General features: G+C 43.5%; 1 protein-coding gene and 1 pseudogene across 1 annotated transcript in view; both read right to left on the bottom strand.

Annotated features, from left to right (window-relative positions):
* The window catches only part of LOC124798412 (venom dipeptidyl peptidase 4-like), a 254,271-nt gene that overhangs the window by 195,603 nt on the left and 39,423 nt on the right, over positions 1 to 19,245 (bottom strand). The window contains exon 2 of the mRNA XM_047261808.1: positions 9,416 to 9,539. Within this exon, the coding sequence (XP_047117764.1) occupies positions 9,416 to 9,539 (124 nt within the window). The remainder of the gene's footprint in view (positions 1 to 9,415; positions 9,540 to 19,245) is intronic.
* Positions 2,258 to 2,375, bottom strand: LOC124799876 (annotated as a pseudogene).

Raw genomic sequence — 19,245 nt, 5'->3', positions numbered from 1 at the left:
AGACACACAGCTTGCTGTATTTTGCGCTGCTCTTGTTGTGATATATTTTCAGCAATTTGGGGTTGTCGGTAATTTGTGCAACTTATCTGTTTGCCACTCTTAGCCCAGTCAACGAAGACCAAAGAAGATCGAATATGGGAAAGAATTCGTGCGGTCACAAATTTTTATATAGCGTCACGGGAGAGTGCCATGAACAACATACTAAAAATCCTTATTGGTAGGGTCTGAGCGTAGAAAGAGGGTTGGGCAAGGGGAAGCGTTTATAGGTCACTTTGTAAGTAGGCTGTTTAGGTTTTTTTTTTTCAAAAACTTTGTGAGTGAACAAGTGGTGGTTCATAGACTTGCTATATTGTCCGCAAGACTCTTAGATGGTGATTCTGCACCTGCACAGCCGCAACAGATGGCTGCTGGGCGTCTCTACAAGGACTACAGTGGGTCTGCGTCTTTGATGGCCCACCAATACCATAATCTCTACCAGGACTACAGTGGGTCTGCTCTGTGATGACCTACCTACCAATATTCTTCAAAACTTCGACTGACTCTGCGGTGGGTTTGCTCTGTTGTGGCCCATTACCTGTCTGCATGTCAAGAGTCAGAACTGTCTTTCCGTTGGAAGGACAACACTACTTCTTCAAGACTGCATGGAAATCCACTACTCCCGTGTGCATTTTCTTTTACTGCTCAGACTTTGTGCATAAAATTGTAATTAATACTGCGATGAATGATCAGGACTGTCTTTATGGACTGTGAGAACATTTTAGCTTTTGACCAACATTGTATCAATAAGTGTGTGCATTTGATATCTTGTTATTGTAAATATGAAAAATTTTATCAAATCATTATTGGTCACTGCCCAAAACAATTTGCAAATTTTTTTGTGGGGAGCATGGGGGCTATGTAAGTAGGCTGTTTAGGTTTTTTAATTGGTAACGCCACGTAGCGCTCTGTATGAAAATCACTGGCTGTGCTGTGTGCAGTCTGTGGCCGGTTTGCATTGTTGTTTGCTATTGTAGTGTTGGGCAGCTGGATGTTAACAGCGCGTAGCATTGCGCAGTTGGAGGTGAGCCGCCAGCAGTGGTGGATGTGGGGAGAGAGATGGCGGAATTTTGAGAGTGGATGATCTGGACGTGTGTCCATCAGAGACAGTAAATTTGTAAGACTGGATGTCATGAACTGATATATATATTATGACTTTTGAACACTATTAAGGTAAATACATTGTTTGTTCTTTACCAAAATCTTTCATTTGCTAACTATGCCTATCAGTAGTTAGTCACTTCAGTAGTTAGACTCTTTTATTTAGCTGGCAGTATTGGCGCTCGCTGTATTGCAGTAGTTTGAGTAACGAAGGTTTTTGTGAGGTAAGTGATTCATGAAAGGTATAGGTTATTGTTAGTCAGGGCCATTCTTTTGAAGGGATTACTAAAAGTCAGATTGTGTTGCGCTAAAAATATTGTGTGTCAGTTTAGTGTTGATCAGAATAAGTAAAGAGAGTAATGTCTGAGTAGGTTCAGTTTTGCTCAGCTGTTTGAAAAGCAAATAATGTAAGAGGTTTATCAGCACAGTCAATCATAAATTTTTCTAAGGGGACGTTACAACTTTTTCATGTTGGCCTTGAATAACTCGAAAAGGGCTGCTTCTAGCGAAAGTATTTTCCAGTACAAAATTAAACTATTTTAAATTAAAAGTTCTATTCGTTTTTTCTGTAGTACTAACAGTTTTCACGGTGCAGGGGATGGAAAAATTGTAGATTATTAAAATAGTATTTTAGTGATATAAAATAATGATTATTGTTAAACAGCGAGGTTAAGGACAAATAATAAGTGCGTTTACCACATATAGGTGCAGTAGAGTCGTATTAAGGAATAGATTGTGTTTGGGGGATGTCACAGGGCGCAGGAGACGGCGGAGGGCAGAAGCGTAAAGGAAGGTTTGTCGCTAGCTGAAGACTAAGCAGGTGATACCTCGCTCTCTCCACCTAATTATGTCGCAAGAAGCAATTGGGGGGGGGGGGGGGGGAAGGGGGAAATGGCACAGTTTCACTTTACTCCGTCCGAACAGGCCATGAAGGCCCAACGGTACCGACCGGCCACCGTGTCATCCTCAACCTACAGACGTCACCGGATGATGCGGATATGGAGGGGCATGTGGTCAGCACACCGCTCTCCCGGCCGTATGCAGTTTCCAAGACCGGAGCCGCTACTTCTCAATTAAGTAGCTCCTCAGTTTGCCTCACAAGGGCTGAATGCACCCGGCTTGCCAACAGCGCCCGGTAGACCGGATGTTCACCCATCCAAGTGTTAGCCCAGCCCGACAGCGCTTAACTTCGGTGATCTGACGGGAACCAGTGTTACCACTGCGGCAAGGCCGTTGGCCAGATACTTTACTGGTCTCATACAAATATGATTTTATGGTTGTACATACATAGACTGAAGCGGCGAGTGAAAATTTATACAGATTTTCACTCGCCGCTTCAATCTATACATACAATCATACCAGTATGAGACAAGTAAAGTCTCTGAAACAGTGTCGCTTCATTTGTATAAGTACCTGCTCCTGCGTTTCAGGCTGGATCTCTCACTTACGTTCGATGCTGAGGTGCTATTCCAGAACATAGAGAGCCTCGACAGTTCTGTTCGTTGTGTAAGGGGGAATTTCAAGTAGACTGGAGAGGCAGTGGGTATTTGGATCGAGGAGGGAGGCATACCAAGATAATCTGTGCAGTTGTGTGAAACGCTGTGCTATGTTGTCTTAGTGGCTAAAGCACCTGCCTAGTAAGCAGGAGACCTGGCTTCGATTTCCGGCCTTGGTACAAATTTTCACTCGCCGCTTCAGTCTATATACTGGGTTAGCCAGTGAAATGGGAAGATTTAAATTAGTAACTAATTCTTTAAGAAAATTTATTTGTTTAATTTAATGGTTATAAATATAAAGTACAAAGGTAGTAGCCATTTACTGTACAATAAGTGAAAAAGTACTTTTTGAATATAACATCTGCCAAATGTCCTCCATTGGAATCTATGCACTTCTGCAGCCGGGCCTGGAAGTTTCTCATGACATTTTGCAGCATATTGACTGGTATTCCTTCAATTTCGTCCCGAAATCGTTGTTTTAGGGCTAGGATACTTCTGGATGGATCGTTCTGAAATACTCTTGTTTTTTAAGTAACCCCATAGAAAAAAGTCGCAGGTTGTCAAATCTGGAGAGCGAGGGGGTCAAGGGATATCCCCGTTTTGGGAAACGACGCCGCCTGGAAACAAAGCATGCACAGCATTCATGGCTACTGTTGCAGTGTGGCTTGTTGCCCCATCTTGTTGGAACATTGTGTGTTCATTCACTGCAGAACGGGCGAGTTCTGGCGTGAGAAAGTTCTGGATCATTGCAAAGTAACGCACAGAGTTAACAGTCACAGCACTTCCATTGATATCCTCGAAGAAAAATGGGCCTATGATTCCTCTTGCCGACATTGCGCACCAAACCGTCACTTTTTGAGCATGAAGAGGCGTTTCATGAATTGCTCCAGGGTTTTCCTCCGACCATTATCTGAGTTTCTCTTTATTAACAAAACCAGAGAGGTGGAAATGTGCCTCATCGCTCATCCGCAAGTGGTTTACTTGGTCGTCATTTTCTTCAAGTCTTCTGGTCATTTCCTCACAAAATTGTAATCGTTTCTGATAGTCACTTGGCTTGAGAGATTGCACAATCTATATTTTGTATGGGTGAAAATGTAAATCTTGACGACGAATCCTTCTCACCAAGGTGTTACTTATTTCAAGACGTAGAGCACATTGTTTGGCAGATCGGCGTGGACTTCTGAGCATTGCCTGTTGAACAGCAGCGGTGTTTTGAGGGGTTCGAACGGTTTTTTCACTCCCACCTAGTTTGTTAGACGTTCATCCAGTTTGTTCAAGATTGTTTACCCACGAACGAACTGCGTTAGCTGAGGGAACAGGCCTGTTTCGAGGTATGTTGAAATGGCGTCGAAAAGCACGTCGCGTTTTCACCAGACTCTCACCATTCGTATAATACGCTTTAACCGCGTAGGTGCGATGTTCACCCGTCCAACGATCCATCGCAACTAAATGACGGGACATGGAGGTAGAACGGATCCGGCCACCATTACCCCCAACACTCACATTCCAGCTGTCAAGGCCACCTCCAATCTGCCCGTTTCACTGGCTAATCCTGTGCATACTATTACAGGGTCTTTCGTACGGTTGTACCGACCCCTCCGCAGTGCACCTTATGAGTCACTGGCTACAAAGGGCACAGACCCGCTCAGGGGTGTAAATTTTCCTCGAAGTTCGTTAATACTATATGTACTGCAGATACGAGTTATTATTAACACTAGCACTTGACGTAAATCTCTGCACACTGTCCTGTACTGGTAGAGGGGAAATTGGTTCTAAAGCATCCTGTATAGCAGTTGTAGCATTCTCCCGGGAGAGGCGAGAATGTGGTACAGAGCATTTAGTATTTGTCCTTAACCCTTTTAACAACACCATTACTTTAAACCATTAAAACACTATTTTTAATAATCTAGTAATTTTCCATCCCCATACTACTAATAATAGAGAAACAAAGAGACGTACCTTTTTTGTAGGAAATGTAATGTAGTTCAATTTTTTGCACTGGGAAACATTTTCGGTAGAAGCCACAGCGCTAGAGCTATTCAAGAAAAACAGGTAGAATTACATTTAAACGCCCTCCCCCCACCCACTTCCACCCCTACGGTCACCCCACCGGTCAGGATTTTTAGTATATTGTTCATAGCACTGCCTCCTACCACTACACAAAAATTTTCGACTACACGATTCTTGCCCTAGTTTTCCTTCGTTGACTGGACAAGTGGATGTAGTGATTGTTTTATATATGCACTATCAAGGGAATGAAATTCGTGCTTACACTATTGGGTTGTGACCGAACTGACATACCGACCTCGGCAAGGATGATCGTAACCACTGCAGCGAACGTGGGCGCCTGCACCGATTAGTACAACTTATTCGCGTCAGCCAACGGTGCTGGTATGGTGACTTTCATCTAATGTTGATTCTTTTCTCCTTTGTTGTAATTTAGGATGCTTTGCTTCTTACACTGAATAAAATGTTCTTCAAGGGTACTTATATTCAGTAGTTATTAGCCAACAGAAGGTATACGGAATTACCTGTTCTGATTGTGGCAAGTTTTACATTGGTCAGTCAGGCAGAGACACAGCAGCTAGGCTGGCTGCACATGAACGCAGGTGGAGGTTGCAGAATTCTGACTCCACATTTTCTGAGCATTTTCTGAGTCAGGGCCACATCTACCAGCCAGAGTCCCACGTGCTTCCCTAAGCAAACAAAGGCCAGAAACTCAATCTGCTGGAAGCTCTGGAAGTTAACGAACATCTAGCTCACAGTCCAGATCTAATCTTAGATGATCGGACAGAGTTTAACACTTCCCCTCACCTAAACTTCACATAATCCTCTCTGTTTCTCATCACTTCCCGGACTGTCTATTCCTAGATACTCCTCCTACTGAGTTCTTCTATTTTATTGAAATTGCCTATGTAAAACTGTTAAATAGGCACAGTTTTGAGTATAGTGTTGGTGTTTTCTCTGTTTGCTCCTTTTATATTTGTATATTGTTTAACTTCTTACTTTTTAAACTGCAGTACCTTCACACTCTCAAAGATGACAATTTCTGCATGCTCCCTCACACTCCTCCATTTTCCTACATTTATTCATTTGTGTTTATCTTATTGATATCCTACATTTATTCATTTGTGTTTATCTTATTGATATTGGGTAAGTTCTTCATATATTCTATAGTTACACTGATAATTCTTTCTTTTAATTGGTTTGTGTATCACTTTCCATGTTTTATACCTGCAGAAGTAGCCTTGTCATGTACTGATTTTATTTTATTTTATTAGTTTTGTTTATTAATACAAAGTGTTATGTAGGCTTGCTGTTCCAGTTTTGTGTTAAAGTTCTTTCTTGTTTGCTCCCTTTATATTTATTTACCGTTCAATATTTTACTGTTTACTTTCCATTACCACCACACTGTCAAAGATATTATTTACAACACGTTTCTGCTTCAATCTAGACGAGTAACTTCTTTTCCAATGTCTTTTACATACATTGAATCTTCTTTGGCGACAATAGTCAGTAAATGTCTGAAGATGGCCTTGTAAACCGAAAACCGGTGGAACAAAGGCAAACTAGCGCTTTTCATTTATTATATTCTGTATCTTTGATACCTGGGGGTACTAATGCTTTTTCAGTCAGTACAAGCGAGCGGAGTATCTTTGCTAGGCAATTTAATGGATGTTAGGGAACTTGTCATTTTCTCAACCGTTTCTTGAGCACAAAACGAACAGACACTTTTCAAAAGAACATTCCACTCTTCTACGCCTCCATAACCCCACCCAAGCCATCATGCAGTGCAATGCAGGTGAAGGTACCTCATACCAATATTAGCGATTTTCAGTCCTATTCCAATCATGTATGGAGCTAAGCACGACACTCTATCCGAACCAGAGTACTCAGGCACCCCTATGCAATGCGAAAACAAGAAGCTATTGTCACGAGAGGCGGATCTTCCAGATTAAATGGAACCGGGCAGTATTGTGTTGTCAGTAGAGAAGCAGTAACAGCATAGTGGGTCAGTCGGGAGAGCTCAGTGACCTCTATAAACTGATTAACAGCTCCATCGGACGATATCAACCATTCTAAAGCTGCTCAAGTTGACTGTTTGTGAGGTGACTGTGAAGTGGAAAAGCAAGGAACAACCACAATTACACCAAGACCAAGCAGACCTTGTGCGTTGACGGGGAATGGTCGTGGCATTACATCAACGGGAGGAATCACTCGTGTGTCCGAAAGTGGTGTCAGTGATCCACATAGCACAACGACTACAAGAAGTTAAAAAATATGGGGTACTATGATCGAGCAGCTCCTCATAAGCCATTCACTTCTGTAGTCAATGCTAAGTGACGTTTGAGGTGGTCTAAAGAACGATGTCACTGGATAATGGGTGACTGAAAACGAGTGATGAGTCACGTTATACCCTGTGGTAATCCAATAGAAGGGTTTGGGTTTGGTAAATGCTTGGAGAACGCTACGGTCTCCTGTTGGGTACACCGTTCGCCTGGTGCAAGTCTTTCGAGTTGACACCACTTCGGCGACTTGCGTGTCGATGGGAATGAAATGATGATGATAAGAACAACACAACACCCAGGCCCTGAGCCGAGAAAATCTCCGACTCAGCTGGAAGTCGAACCCGGTCCGTTAGGTATGACATTCTGTCATGCTGATCACTCAGCTACCAGAGGTGGACAGAAGGTGGTGCTATAGTATGGGAGTGTTTTTCGTGGTTAGTGTGTGGTCTCCTTATTGCTCCTTAAAAAAACGGTAAATTTGGAATGATATGAACACATTTTACAGCATTGTGTAGTGTGTACAGTAGAGAAACAGTTCAGAGACTGTCGTAGCGGCCCCATATCAGTTTGAAGGCCCACACGACAGACAAGCAAGGTGGGCTGCCGACCTCCCTTCAAGAGCTCATAACAAAACGTCGCCAGTGAATGTAAACATCAACAGACCTTCCGCATAAACATGGCACTACTTCATGTAAAGCCATGTGACAGATATCCGACAATGTGATTAAGTGTAGCACTCTGCAGAATCGTTGTTATAAGCATGCCAACAGAGTCAAACCAGCAGTGTGTACCTACAGCTAGGACAGCTCTGGCCAATAGCTACGCTGGCTCTAGCCCAGCAGACACTCGCAGTAGTCTTCTGTAGAAATGTGGAGCTTATTGGGCATAACGCCACTTTCGAATTATGTAGTGCAGTATTTTGGTTGTTATTATTTCTTTTCATTGTCTTGTAACTTTTATCTGGTTTTGGCCACCACAAGAATTATCGTGTTTCTTGTTCCTCTTGAGTTTGGAAATTAGTGTCCATCAAGAACGCGTTTTAGTTAAATACAGTGTGTTCAGACTTGATCATTAGTTCTTTCCTGCCGACCGCAGGACACTACAGAAACGGTGATTCTTTTTATCAGCATGACGATGCTTGCTTTCTTACTTAATTTTAAGGGCGTTTCCACTCTTCAGCAGTTGCCCTGTATTCCCATTCGCCAGCTTTCACTATCATGGTAGTCTTTCTTACGGATCACTCTCCCTCATCATTACAATTACTCCAGCTCTCCATGTTAGTCACAACCGTCCACACTTCTTACCTCCCAGGGACGACCACTCCAGGACTGCTTTTGGCCATCGTCCTTGCTGCATTTACTGTATATGGCCATACCACTGAGGAGCTCTATTCCCATTTCTTTGCACAATTGCCTGTCAATGCACCCTGTCATAAAATAGCATCTATGAGGCAATAGTTTGTGGTCAATAGCCGGCCGCTGTGGCCGAGCGGTTCTATGCGCTTCAGTCCGAAACCGCGCTGCTGCTACGGTCGCAGGTTCGAATCCTGCCTCGGGCATGGATGTGTGTGATGTCCTTAGGTTAGTCAGGTTTAAGTAGTTCTAAGTCTAGGGGACTGATGACCTTAGATGTTAAGTCCCATAGTGCTTAGAGCCATTTGAACCATTTGTGGACAATAACATCCCTAACATCCATGAAAAGACTGGCATACCCACAGTTCCGATCTGAACTCAATGGAGCACCTTTTGGAAGAATTAGAACGTCAACTCCAGACCACAGCATCCGACATTACAACCTTCTCTGATTTCAGCTTTTGAGGATTCATGGGCCACCATTCCTCTACAGACATTGTCACTACATTGAAAGTGTTCTTCTGAAGTTAAAGCCATCAAAAAGGTGAAATATGGACACATTCCAAATTCATGTCCACTAATAGGTGTCCACATGTTTTTGGTCATGTAGTGTATGCCTCTGTACGCACCCTAATCTCTCCTGTCTTATTTCCACAGGAGAACACACAACTGTGGCTACAGAACTGTTGCATAACCATATCCTAAAATAAGTTCCTCAATTCATCCAAAAAGCTTTCGTGAAAACAAAGTCGCCTTTTCCCCAAACGTTCCCATGTCACTTCCCCAAGTATCTCTACAGCGTTTTAGTATGGGCTGTGCCGATCTGTTGCTGTACTGAATTCAATTTCTGCTGTGAAGCTTACTTGAGAAACACTACAAGAGCTGGATTAATACTCTGAAATTTCTCGCTCCCCCGTCTCGAATACGATTTGATATGTTTCCCCATATCCAGAAACCATCTAATAATTATAAACATTCCGTCCGCATCTGTTATCACAGTTTTTACATGACCGTTTCATTTCACGTCGCTTCTTAGAATTACCACTAAATGTTTAACCAAAGTGCTGAGCTCAAGACGTTCACAATTAAAGTCTTACCAAACAGCATTTTCTATCCACAAATAAGTAAGGAGATTGCTCACCACTTATCCATTGAGCGTAATATGTCCGTGCTGTGTAGTCACTGGATATCGATTCCTCCAGTCCAAAAGGCTCTTTCTGGACTGGAAAGGCAGCAGCAGTATGCACAACCATTAGGCATCCAACCTGAAGCAAGAGAAACATAAGAGATTAGCTAACGTTCTGAACAAGGTTGTCCACAGATAAGTTACTTTCTTTTTATTGCTCATTGTTCTGTTTTGAATGCTCAAATCCCGCTTAATTCTAGATTTGGTATGGAAACGTTTTAATGTTAGACGAAATTTTATCTGTCAGATATATGTCGGGTGTTCATCCGTCTGGCAATCTGAATCGCCAAGTTTATGGAATGCAGCGCCGTTTCTTCGCTGTTGTCTTGTGAGCACTCTTGGCTGAGAAGACGTGTTCTAGACGTAAACTGAAGGTAGAGAGGCGGAGAAAGGGAAGGAAAGGAAAGGACGGGGATCACTGCTGCCAGCTGCATTGGGACAATAGGCGGAATCAGCGGCGACGAGTGAAAATGTGTACAAGACCAGGATTCGAACCTGGGATCTCCTGCTGACTAGCCAAGTGTGTTAACCACTGCGCCAACCTGGACACAGCATTATTGCAACAGCATGGAGTATCTCAGCACGTCTCACAGCTAATTCCCATTCCCATCGAACACCACATATCTGCAGACCCTGTCCAGTTCCTTCACGTTCGCTATTATGATATGCCCATAGGACGTCAGACATGTCCAAAAGAACAGACACTATGCATTCATATGATTGATTCATCTTCTTCACTGAGGCCACAAATACGTCCGACCTCCTGTGGGAATCTCAGACTAGAGAACATGGAGGAGACGGACAGGGACTGCAGACAGACGGCGCTCAATGGGAATGTGAATCAGCCATAGGCGTGCTGAGATGGTCCGCACATTTGCAGTTACGTTGTGTCTCGGATGGCACAGTGCTTACCGCACCTGCCTAGTAAGCAGGAGATGCCGGGTGCAAATCCTGATCAGATACACGTTTTCACTCATCGCCACTAAGTCCACGTAACGTCCCAATGCAGCTGACGGCAGTGATCCCCAGTAGTAGGGCAAAGTGAGCATGGCCCATTCTGCATTGTTGCCAAATTTATTCAAGATGGCGGATTGAAGAAGGTAGCCATAGATGTGGGAATATCCAAGGTCCACAAGAAAGACAGGCCATTGTGCATATGTCACGAAGGTAGGCTTGAGTTCGCTCACTCGTTCAGCTGAGCAGACAAACCACGTTTCTACACCTGTTAACTCATAGCTAGGTGTGTACGTGCAAACGAGAATTGCATGTTCTTCTAGAATCCGCTATTATGGAGTCTTTCTGTTAGTAGTCCTACAATGATAGAGAGTACATAGGCCTACTAATAATTTATTACAGCTGTACTGGGGTACTACGAAATTAAAATCATGTCAAAATGATTATCAGCAGCATAAGGCATCTAATCTTGTATAAAATGAGGACTGTTAAGCAGAAGGGACTAAATACTACAAACAAGCCGTTATTCCATTTATGTCGAGAATTGATTTTAAGGTTTGTTGTACAAGTAGTAATCAGTAAGACTTCATAATACCAGATTCCAGTAGAAGATGCAATTCTCGTTAGTATGTACGCGCTCAGCCACGAGTAAACAGGTCTAGAGACGCATTTTATATGCTAAGCTGAGCTAGCGAGTGAGCTCAGGCCTACCTTCGTGACGCACATGCTGCGGCCTGTCTTTCTCGTGGGACTCGGACAACGTCGAAGTGCCGTCTTGGTGGGAACAAATTTTGAAGGGAAAATATGTCAATTGGGCTACCTCCACTAACCTAACCCTCCCCCTCCCCCCTCACCCCATCTCCCCCACCATCTGGAAATTGGCAGGAAAAGGACTCAGTCTGCACTGGGCTGCAAGTAGGATGGAGGTAAGTCTTTATTTTGAAGGGAAAATATGTCAATTGGGCTACCTCCACTAACCTAACCCTCCCCCTCCCCCCCTCACCCCATCTCCCCCACCACCTGGAAATTGATGGGAAAAGGACTCAGTCTATACTGGGCTGACAGATAGAATGGATGTAAGTATGCATTGTTTATTTAAACAATTTGAGTTGGCAAAGACAGTAACTCTGCCTGCTGTGTTCACCATGAAATCCACAGTACAACTGACCTAGTTCACAGCACCGCCATTAAGGAACGCTGTCTGCCCTCCCCCTCTCCTCTCCTATGACATAATCCAAGATCGCGGTCTACGGAAAAACGGCGGGAAAAGGACTCAGTCAATGTCTAGCTGCTGGACTGGGAGGACAGACATAACTGTTTGGTGAGTTCAATGGATGAGATGTCCACGCTGGAAAAAAGGAGTATGTTAACTGTAGTCATGCATGTGAGGATTGTGTCAATAGCTAAGATATTTGGTGAAGACGAATACGCTTCATGAAATAATGACAATGCAGCAGGATGGGACTAAGTTACGCTTCACAGGTCATACTGATAAATGTGTGTGGTGTAACTGTTGATCATTCGATAAAAGTCTAGTCAGTATGTCTTCTGAACCGCGAGAGGCAAGATTTTAACCCACTCTGATGTTTGACCTCTTCCAATTGGCACGGAGACTCGAGCAGAGATTGCGCCGGCTCATGGCACAGCCACATGGTAGCCGCAGGGCTGCGTGCTAAACACTTTCTGTGCCATTGGAAATAGCCGCGGCGCTCCACCTCCTTCCCAACCCAGTGTACAGACACCTTTGTTGTTGAACATAAACTGATTCAGCTGTTGTTGTGGAATATTTTCACATACATAACTTCAAGGGATGTCACATGGTCTAAATGTACCACTGCACAAAGAAATAGAGCTTTGCAGATGATGCGAGAATATTTAAACTATTGCACGTTTTATTCCGAGGAATACCACCACCGCAACACTTGAACACAGACTCTAAAAACGTCGCGACACACTTGTGAAACCGTCCCAAAGACACTTCCTGCTTTTATGGGAAATACCCTTGTCTTTGGGCACAAGCTGCTTCAGGAGTTACTAAATACCATTGACTATGTCTCTAAATGCGCTTTAAAAAGATCGATGCACAGTAGTTTGCTTCAATTTCGCGATGTATACCGCCACACTTGAATACGGACTCTAAAAAGATCGCGACACACTTGTGAAACTATCCCTGAGTCACATCGCGCGTTTTTGTGGGAAATACCGCTGTCTTCGAGTAGGGGCCGCTTCAGTAGTTACTAAATTCAGCTGAATATGTCTCTAAATACACACTTTCTTCAAACAAGATCGCTGCACAGTAGTCTGCGTCAATTTTGTGATTGTATACACACCCATACGAACAAGGACTCTAAAAATCGGTGCTCAGTTGTGAAATCTCCCTGAGACACTATACACTCTTTTGTGGGAAATAGATCCCGAAACCGATATCGGCTGCAATATCTCATTTCATGCACCAAAATGATGATATTTAGAAGTCAAAATAGTCTCTGTAAATCTAAACAGGAAGCTCACCGCTTTTGTAGTTTTAGTTGCTTGTTTGAAGGCAGAGAAAAAATTTCTGACTCCTACAGCAGCTGTGGTGTTCATTACTTTTCTGAAACGGTGAGTGGGCTTAGTTAACATTTGCTGCTGCTGTCAGGGGCGTTATTTTCCTCACTTCTCGAAGCACACCGATGTCTAGGCACAGACGGGAAAATCAGAACAATTACACAACGAGAATTCGAAGCACTGTGCTACAGACGAGAAAAATGGCTGGAATTTGTGAATTTTCGATGTCCTACAGCTGCTGGTCTAGACATGCTCGAAAGACACAATGTCGACTTGGGGAAACCATCCCACTGGACCGAACCAGAGGAGGATGGTCTGCTAGGACTTGTCTCTGAACACTCTAACGAAGAAGACATCACGTGACTCTCGGAACTTTCCGCAGATACCTTGCACCCGTCTTGTTCAAACCAATGTGTAGAGGCCCCCATGCCCCGCACAATGGCTGTCTTGTAATTGAGCATTATGATTGGCTCTTACTAAATTTACTCACCAAACCGCTGCTGCTACTGGTGGCATGGAAGCACAGACCGTCATGTTCTGTAGACGAGACATTCAGTGGCAAAATTATTTTGTACAGATCGAAAAAAACATACAGCAGTCATATTGCACTGACAGTTAAACCCTGCAGAACTAATCCACAAATCATGAACTACGAAAACTATCGCCAAAGACACTTCCCCAGTTACACTGCTCTGCTACTGTCGAGGAATGTTTGAATTTTTCGATGGGAAACACGCCAAACTCCTGTCGATCTCGGAGCACTGTCTGCTCATTTTTCTACATACAGATAAATTACGAGACTTTAAATAGCAAAGCTATTTGTTGCAAATCGACAAAAAACATGCAGCACTCACATTGCACAGACTGTTAAACAATACAAAATTGGTCTATAGATCGAGAAATATGGGAACTATCGCCAAAGACACGTCCTCAATTACACTTCTCTGCTACTGTCGAGGAAAGCTTGAATTTTTCAGCATGAAACCAATCTCCAACTTTGCTAGAGCATCATATATCATATCGATGTAGTAAACACAATTCGTATCCTGCACCATACAACATCATCACTTCTACATCCTGCAGATAGCTTTCGATCACCAGACACTTGCACATATAAGAGCATGCACCGTAGATATTTCTCGCAGCACTAGATATTTCCCGTGAGGTCGGGCAATTATCCATCGTGGCCAACATCCGTAAGTCAACTGCCTCCACTCACGTTGCCCAGACACGCGATCAGAGCGCCCTCAGCGGGCTGTGGTCACTCTCTGAACTGGTGTTCAAAGGTTGGGTTGGTTCCCCTTGGCACAAAGACGTTACTGTTTCTGGCCCCATCCTGCTTGCTTGCTTGCTTTCTACCATGCTTTCTACAAGAATTTCTCTGGGGTTACAAGAACATATGTATTCTCACGTAGTTTGCCAGAATATCATGTCATTTACGTGATAGTTCTCAATATCAAGCACATAGCAATTTGCTGCCGATCACATTCACCGTATAAATCTGAAGATAAAGTGCGGAAATTATACCTCTAGAAACCCGAAACTTTAGCGAGGTGCAGCGAGATGGAATGTGCCGCAAACCACTGAGTAACTAGAAACTAACTCGTCTATGAAGATCTTTTCGTGAAAACTCGAAAAAATAGAGGAAACTGATAGTTCCACCCTCGTCAATGATATAACGGATTCCATATCACCATTGTACTTTACAAAGTCAATGTTTAGAGAACTGGCATACATTTCTTCCACCCATCTTTCACCATCCAAATGCATACAACACGCACCACAATCGATGTTCTCTCAACGAAATAAAGATGGGAAATTTGTAGCAGCAGTCAGTTGGACAATTTAAATGCGAGGGAGTAACTCTTCAGTGCAAACACTGCCTGTACTGATTCAAATGGTCCAAACGGCTCTGAGCACTATGGGACTTAACATCTGAGGTCATCAGTCCCCTAGAACTTAGAACTATTTAAATCTAACTAACCTAAGGACATCATACACATCTATACCCGAGGCAGGATACGAACCTGCGACCATAGAGGTCGAGTGGTTCCAGACTGAAGCGCCTAGAACCGGTTGAGTCTAGGGCGCTGAAGTCATGGACTGTGCGGCTGGTCCCGGCGGAGGTTCGAGTCCTCCCTCGGGCATGGGTGTGTGTGTTTGTCCTTAGGATAATTTAGGTTAAGTAGTGTGTAAGCTTAGGGACTGATGACCTAAGCAGTTAAGTCCCATAAGATTTCACACACATATGAACATTTTTGAACCGCTCGGCCGGCCGGCCGAAGTGGCCGTGCGGTTCTAGGCGCTGCAGTCTGGAACCGCGAGACCGCTACGGTCGCAGGTTCGAATCCTGCTTCGGGCATGGATGTGTGTGATGTCCTTAGGTTAGTTAGGTTTAACTAGTTCTAAGTTCTAGGAGACTAATGACCTCAGAAGTTGAGTCCCATAGTGCTCAGAGCCATTTGAACCACTTTTTTGAACCGCTCGGCCACACCGACCGGCGCCTGTACTGAAGCTGCTCAAATTTCTGTAGAGAACACATGCGATCACGAAGGCTGCCCCACAAATATTGAGTTTTAGTTCATTATCAGCCACCTAGAGGGCCACACAGTTAGGTCAGTTGCATTCCTGAATCCCAGCTGGACTCTCCAGTCCGCCATAAGCCAGAAACGTCAACTGTTCCGGCCACAGGCTACCGCTGCAACGCGTGCTCCTACATACCAGTCAGAATCGTCCTAAGAAACAAGCCACATATATTTTATACCTGTATTTACAATTAAATATTACGATTGCTGCCTCAATCTGACGACAATCGATAGTCAGGGAAGTATCGGAAATACCCCCTCCTGACGTCTGTGGCTCTGGAAACATCAAAATCAGTAGCATTCTTATGACTGGGCATAATTTTACATGTCAAAACATCTCATTCCGCTTACGGCTATTGCAATTTTCCACATCAAATCCGTACCATCCTTATGATCCGACAAAGCCATTAACTTTGCGCATGTCAGAACACAGACATACTTTATAAGGCTGCTGATCACAGCAAATCTATAACACATCCCCTACTAAGTACAATACTTCGCCAATAACTGAATGCTGGTGACACCAAATAATATTGAGCGAAAATCCGTGATGGATCGACATTTCTCATGTTTGCCTTGTGAGTGGTACCAGTGTGTCTTAGGAAGAGAGACATAATCGTCTTACAAACCACCAGATGCTAAAAATACAATCGTAGCGACTATGTTACTGTCACAAGCGGTCCAGTTTCTACAGGTGAACACGAGTATCATTAATGATATCTTTGTTTAAACTTGTACAAGCTTTATAAATCGAGATATGGTACTCCTTCAAAATGAAGTGATATTCGACACAAATATAGCGACATTGAATACAGGAGGTGATTGAGGGGTGTCTATTAACAGACCGTCACCAGCGGTGTAAGCTCGAAATAAAAGTACCGAATTTAGAAAGTGATAAGGCTAAATGACGTGGTGTGTAGCCAGTGTTTTCAATTCCCTCATGCCACTGCTAGATATTTCTCCGGTATTTGTAACACATTCTATACCGATGCCATGTCAGAGGTTCTGTGATGTATCCTCTGAGTTGTAGACGATGGTTGATTGAAAATGATCACATTCAATAGATGGTATGCTATGCGACAAATCACTTTAAAAAAAATTCAACACTTGATTGAGGTTGTAAGAAATGTGCACTGGATTTCCAGATCTATAGTTTTACGCCTTCTGGTAGAAATGTTGTCTCCGATTTGGAATCAAGTCTTTCCATTCAACCACATACCTCCGTTTGGTCCTACGGAGATGTCTTTGAATGATTACAGCCACTAGTGAATCATATTCGTGGCACTCTCATATCTCTGAACGAGTCACCTTTTTCTATTTATGACAGGACTGTCCTTTTTGACCACTCGGTGGAAATGGGAGAATGTTATAAATCCACCAACTGTATACGATGTGTAAAGCCAGAGTCAAAACGAAGCTTTCTGCAAAAACACGAGATAGTAGTAGAAAAGGACAGTATTGTATCTGGAAGAAGGACAAGGATTTTGCTACTGCATTGCAGTGCGTCTCCAAACTACATACACATACTGCTGTCTAAAGTACATCTGCGTCCCTCAGGGTAGATTCACGTCTGTCACCCAAACATTCTCTCCATCATCATTATATTGAACCATCCAGCACAGAATAAAAAACTACAAACTATAAAAAACTCTACTAACATCATACAGCAGATAAATCCATAAGGTATTACTTGCCACTGTAATATATATATATATATATATATATATATATATATATCGGAAACAAATACCATCTGCTTGCTGGCATCGAGCATATGTGGCGATCCTGTTAACTATATAGCTATTGGTCCACTCAGTTGTCGAAGTCACCTGCGCAGATCAGTGTAAAGTCTCGTCGCCTGTGTTGTAGGAGGACCATATATCACAGACTAACAGTCGCTAGAGAGGGTCTCTGTGTTGTTGTTCTTTGGTACATTTTTTTTTCCTGCTGTAACACGTGCACACAATGTACAATGTATTACTACAGCTTTGTACACCATCCCACATTATGATTTGTTCGTTTTTTTTTTTTCACCACGACTTCAACGGCTGTGTCAGGTTCTAAAATGACATTCACACGTTTCGATTCATTGGCGCTCACAGAAAACTAGACATCAAGCGGGGTAAATTATGTTGCTGCTGCTGCCACAACACACACACACAGGATGATTTTAAATAAAAAAAATTGCAGCATATGGAAACTGGAAGACTTTTGCTGCATTGTGGAGCGTTTCCAAACAGCTGTGTGAAGGTGATCGATGACCTGTACATTTAAACTCATCTTTCACAGTGACGGGGTAGCAGATGGCTTGGTGCTCAGTTTCGACTGATTTCTTATATTGCTGTCATGTATGCGACCAGTGTTTCGGTGCTAGCCATCCCCAGAAGGTGTTGCCCCTCCACCAAGGCTCTTCCTCTATCTCAAACAAGTGATATCCGTCAGTCATTATGTGTCAATCAGCAGTGTACCAATGGATGGATGGGATGGGAAAGACACTGTCGATGTACTGTAACAAGGAACGAAGTTGATAGTGCGATCAATTTTAGCAATTTTACCGTAATTTCAAAGCCGACCAATGACACGACAGCACGCTTCCCAATTCCTGTATCATCACTAAAAGTGCCTCTCTTCTAATTTGTGAATGTACAATGAAGCGCTAAAGAAACTGCTATAGGCGGGCATATTCAAATACAGAGATACGTAAAGAGGCAGAATACGGCGCTTTGGTCGCCAACGTCTATATAAGAAAACAAGTGTCTGGTGCAGTTGTTAGATCGGTTCCTGCTGCTATAATGGTAGATTATCAAGATTTAAGTGCTTTTGAACGTGATATTATAGTCGGCGCACGAGCAATGGGACACAGCATCTCTTAGGTAGCGATGAAGTTGGGATTTTACCGTACAATCATTTCACGAGTGTACCGTGAATATCAGGAATTGAGCAAAACATCAAATCTCTGACATCACCGCGGCCAGAAAAAGATCTTGCCAGAACGAGACCAACGACGACTGAAGAGAATCGCTCAACGTGACAGAAGTGCAACCCTTCCGGCCATTGCTGCTGATTTCAGTGTTGGGTCATCAACAAGTGTCAGCGTGCAAACCATTCAACGAAACATCATCGATATGGGCTTTCGGAGCCGATACCCCTCTCGTGTACCCTTCATGACTGCACCACACAAAGCTTTACGCCTCGCCTGGGCCCGTCAACGCCGACATTGGACTGTTGATCACTGGAAATATGTTGTCTGGTCAGACGAGTCTCATTTCAAATTGTATCAGCGGTTGGACGTGTACGAGTAGGGAAACAACCTCATGGATCCATGGACCCTGCATGTCAGTAGGATACTGTTCAAGCTGGTGCTCTTTAATGGTTTGTGGCGTCTGCAGTTAGAGTGATATGGTACCTTTGTTATGTCTAGATATGACTCTGACAGGTGACACGTGCGTAAGCATCCTGTCTGATCACCTGCATCCAATGATGTCTATTGTGCCTTCCGACGGAGTTAGGCAATTTCAGCAGGACAATGTGACACCGCAGGCGTCCATAATTGCTACAGAGTGTAACCAAAACAGTCTTCTGAGTTTAAAGACTTCCGGTGACCACCAAACTCTCCAGACATGAACATTATTGAGCACATTTGGGATGCCTTGCAACGTGCTGTTCAGAAGAGATCTCAACCCCCTCGTACTCGTACAG

This window comes from Schistocerca piceifrons, chromosome 5, assembly GCF_021461385.2.
Source record: "Schistocerca piceifrons isolate TAMUIC-IGC-003096 chromosome 5, iqSchPice1.1, whole genome shotgun sequence".
Taxonomy (NCBI): Eukaryota; Metazoa; Arthropoda; class Insecta; order Orthoptera; family Acrididae; genus Schistocerca; species Schistocerca piceifrons.
The sequence above is the reverse complement of the archived record's forward strand: the minus strand, read 5'-3'. Positions and strand labels throughout refer to the sequence as shown.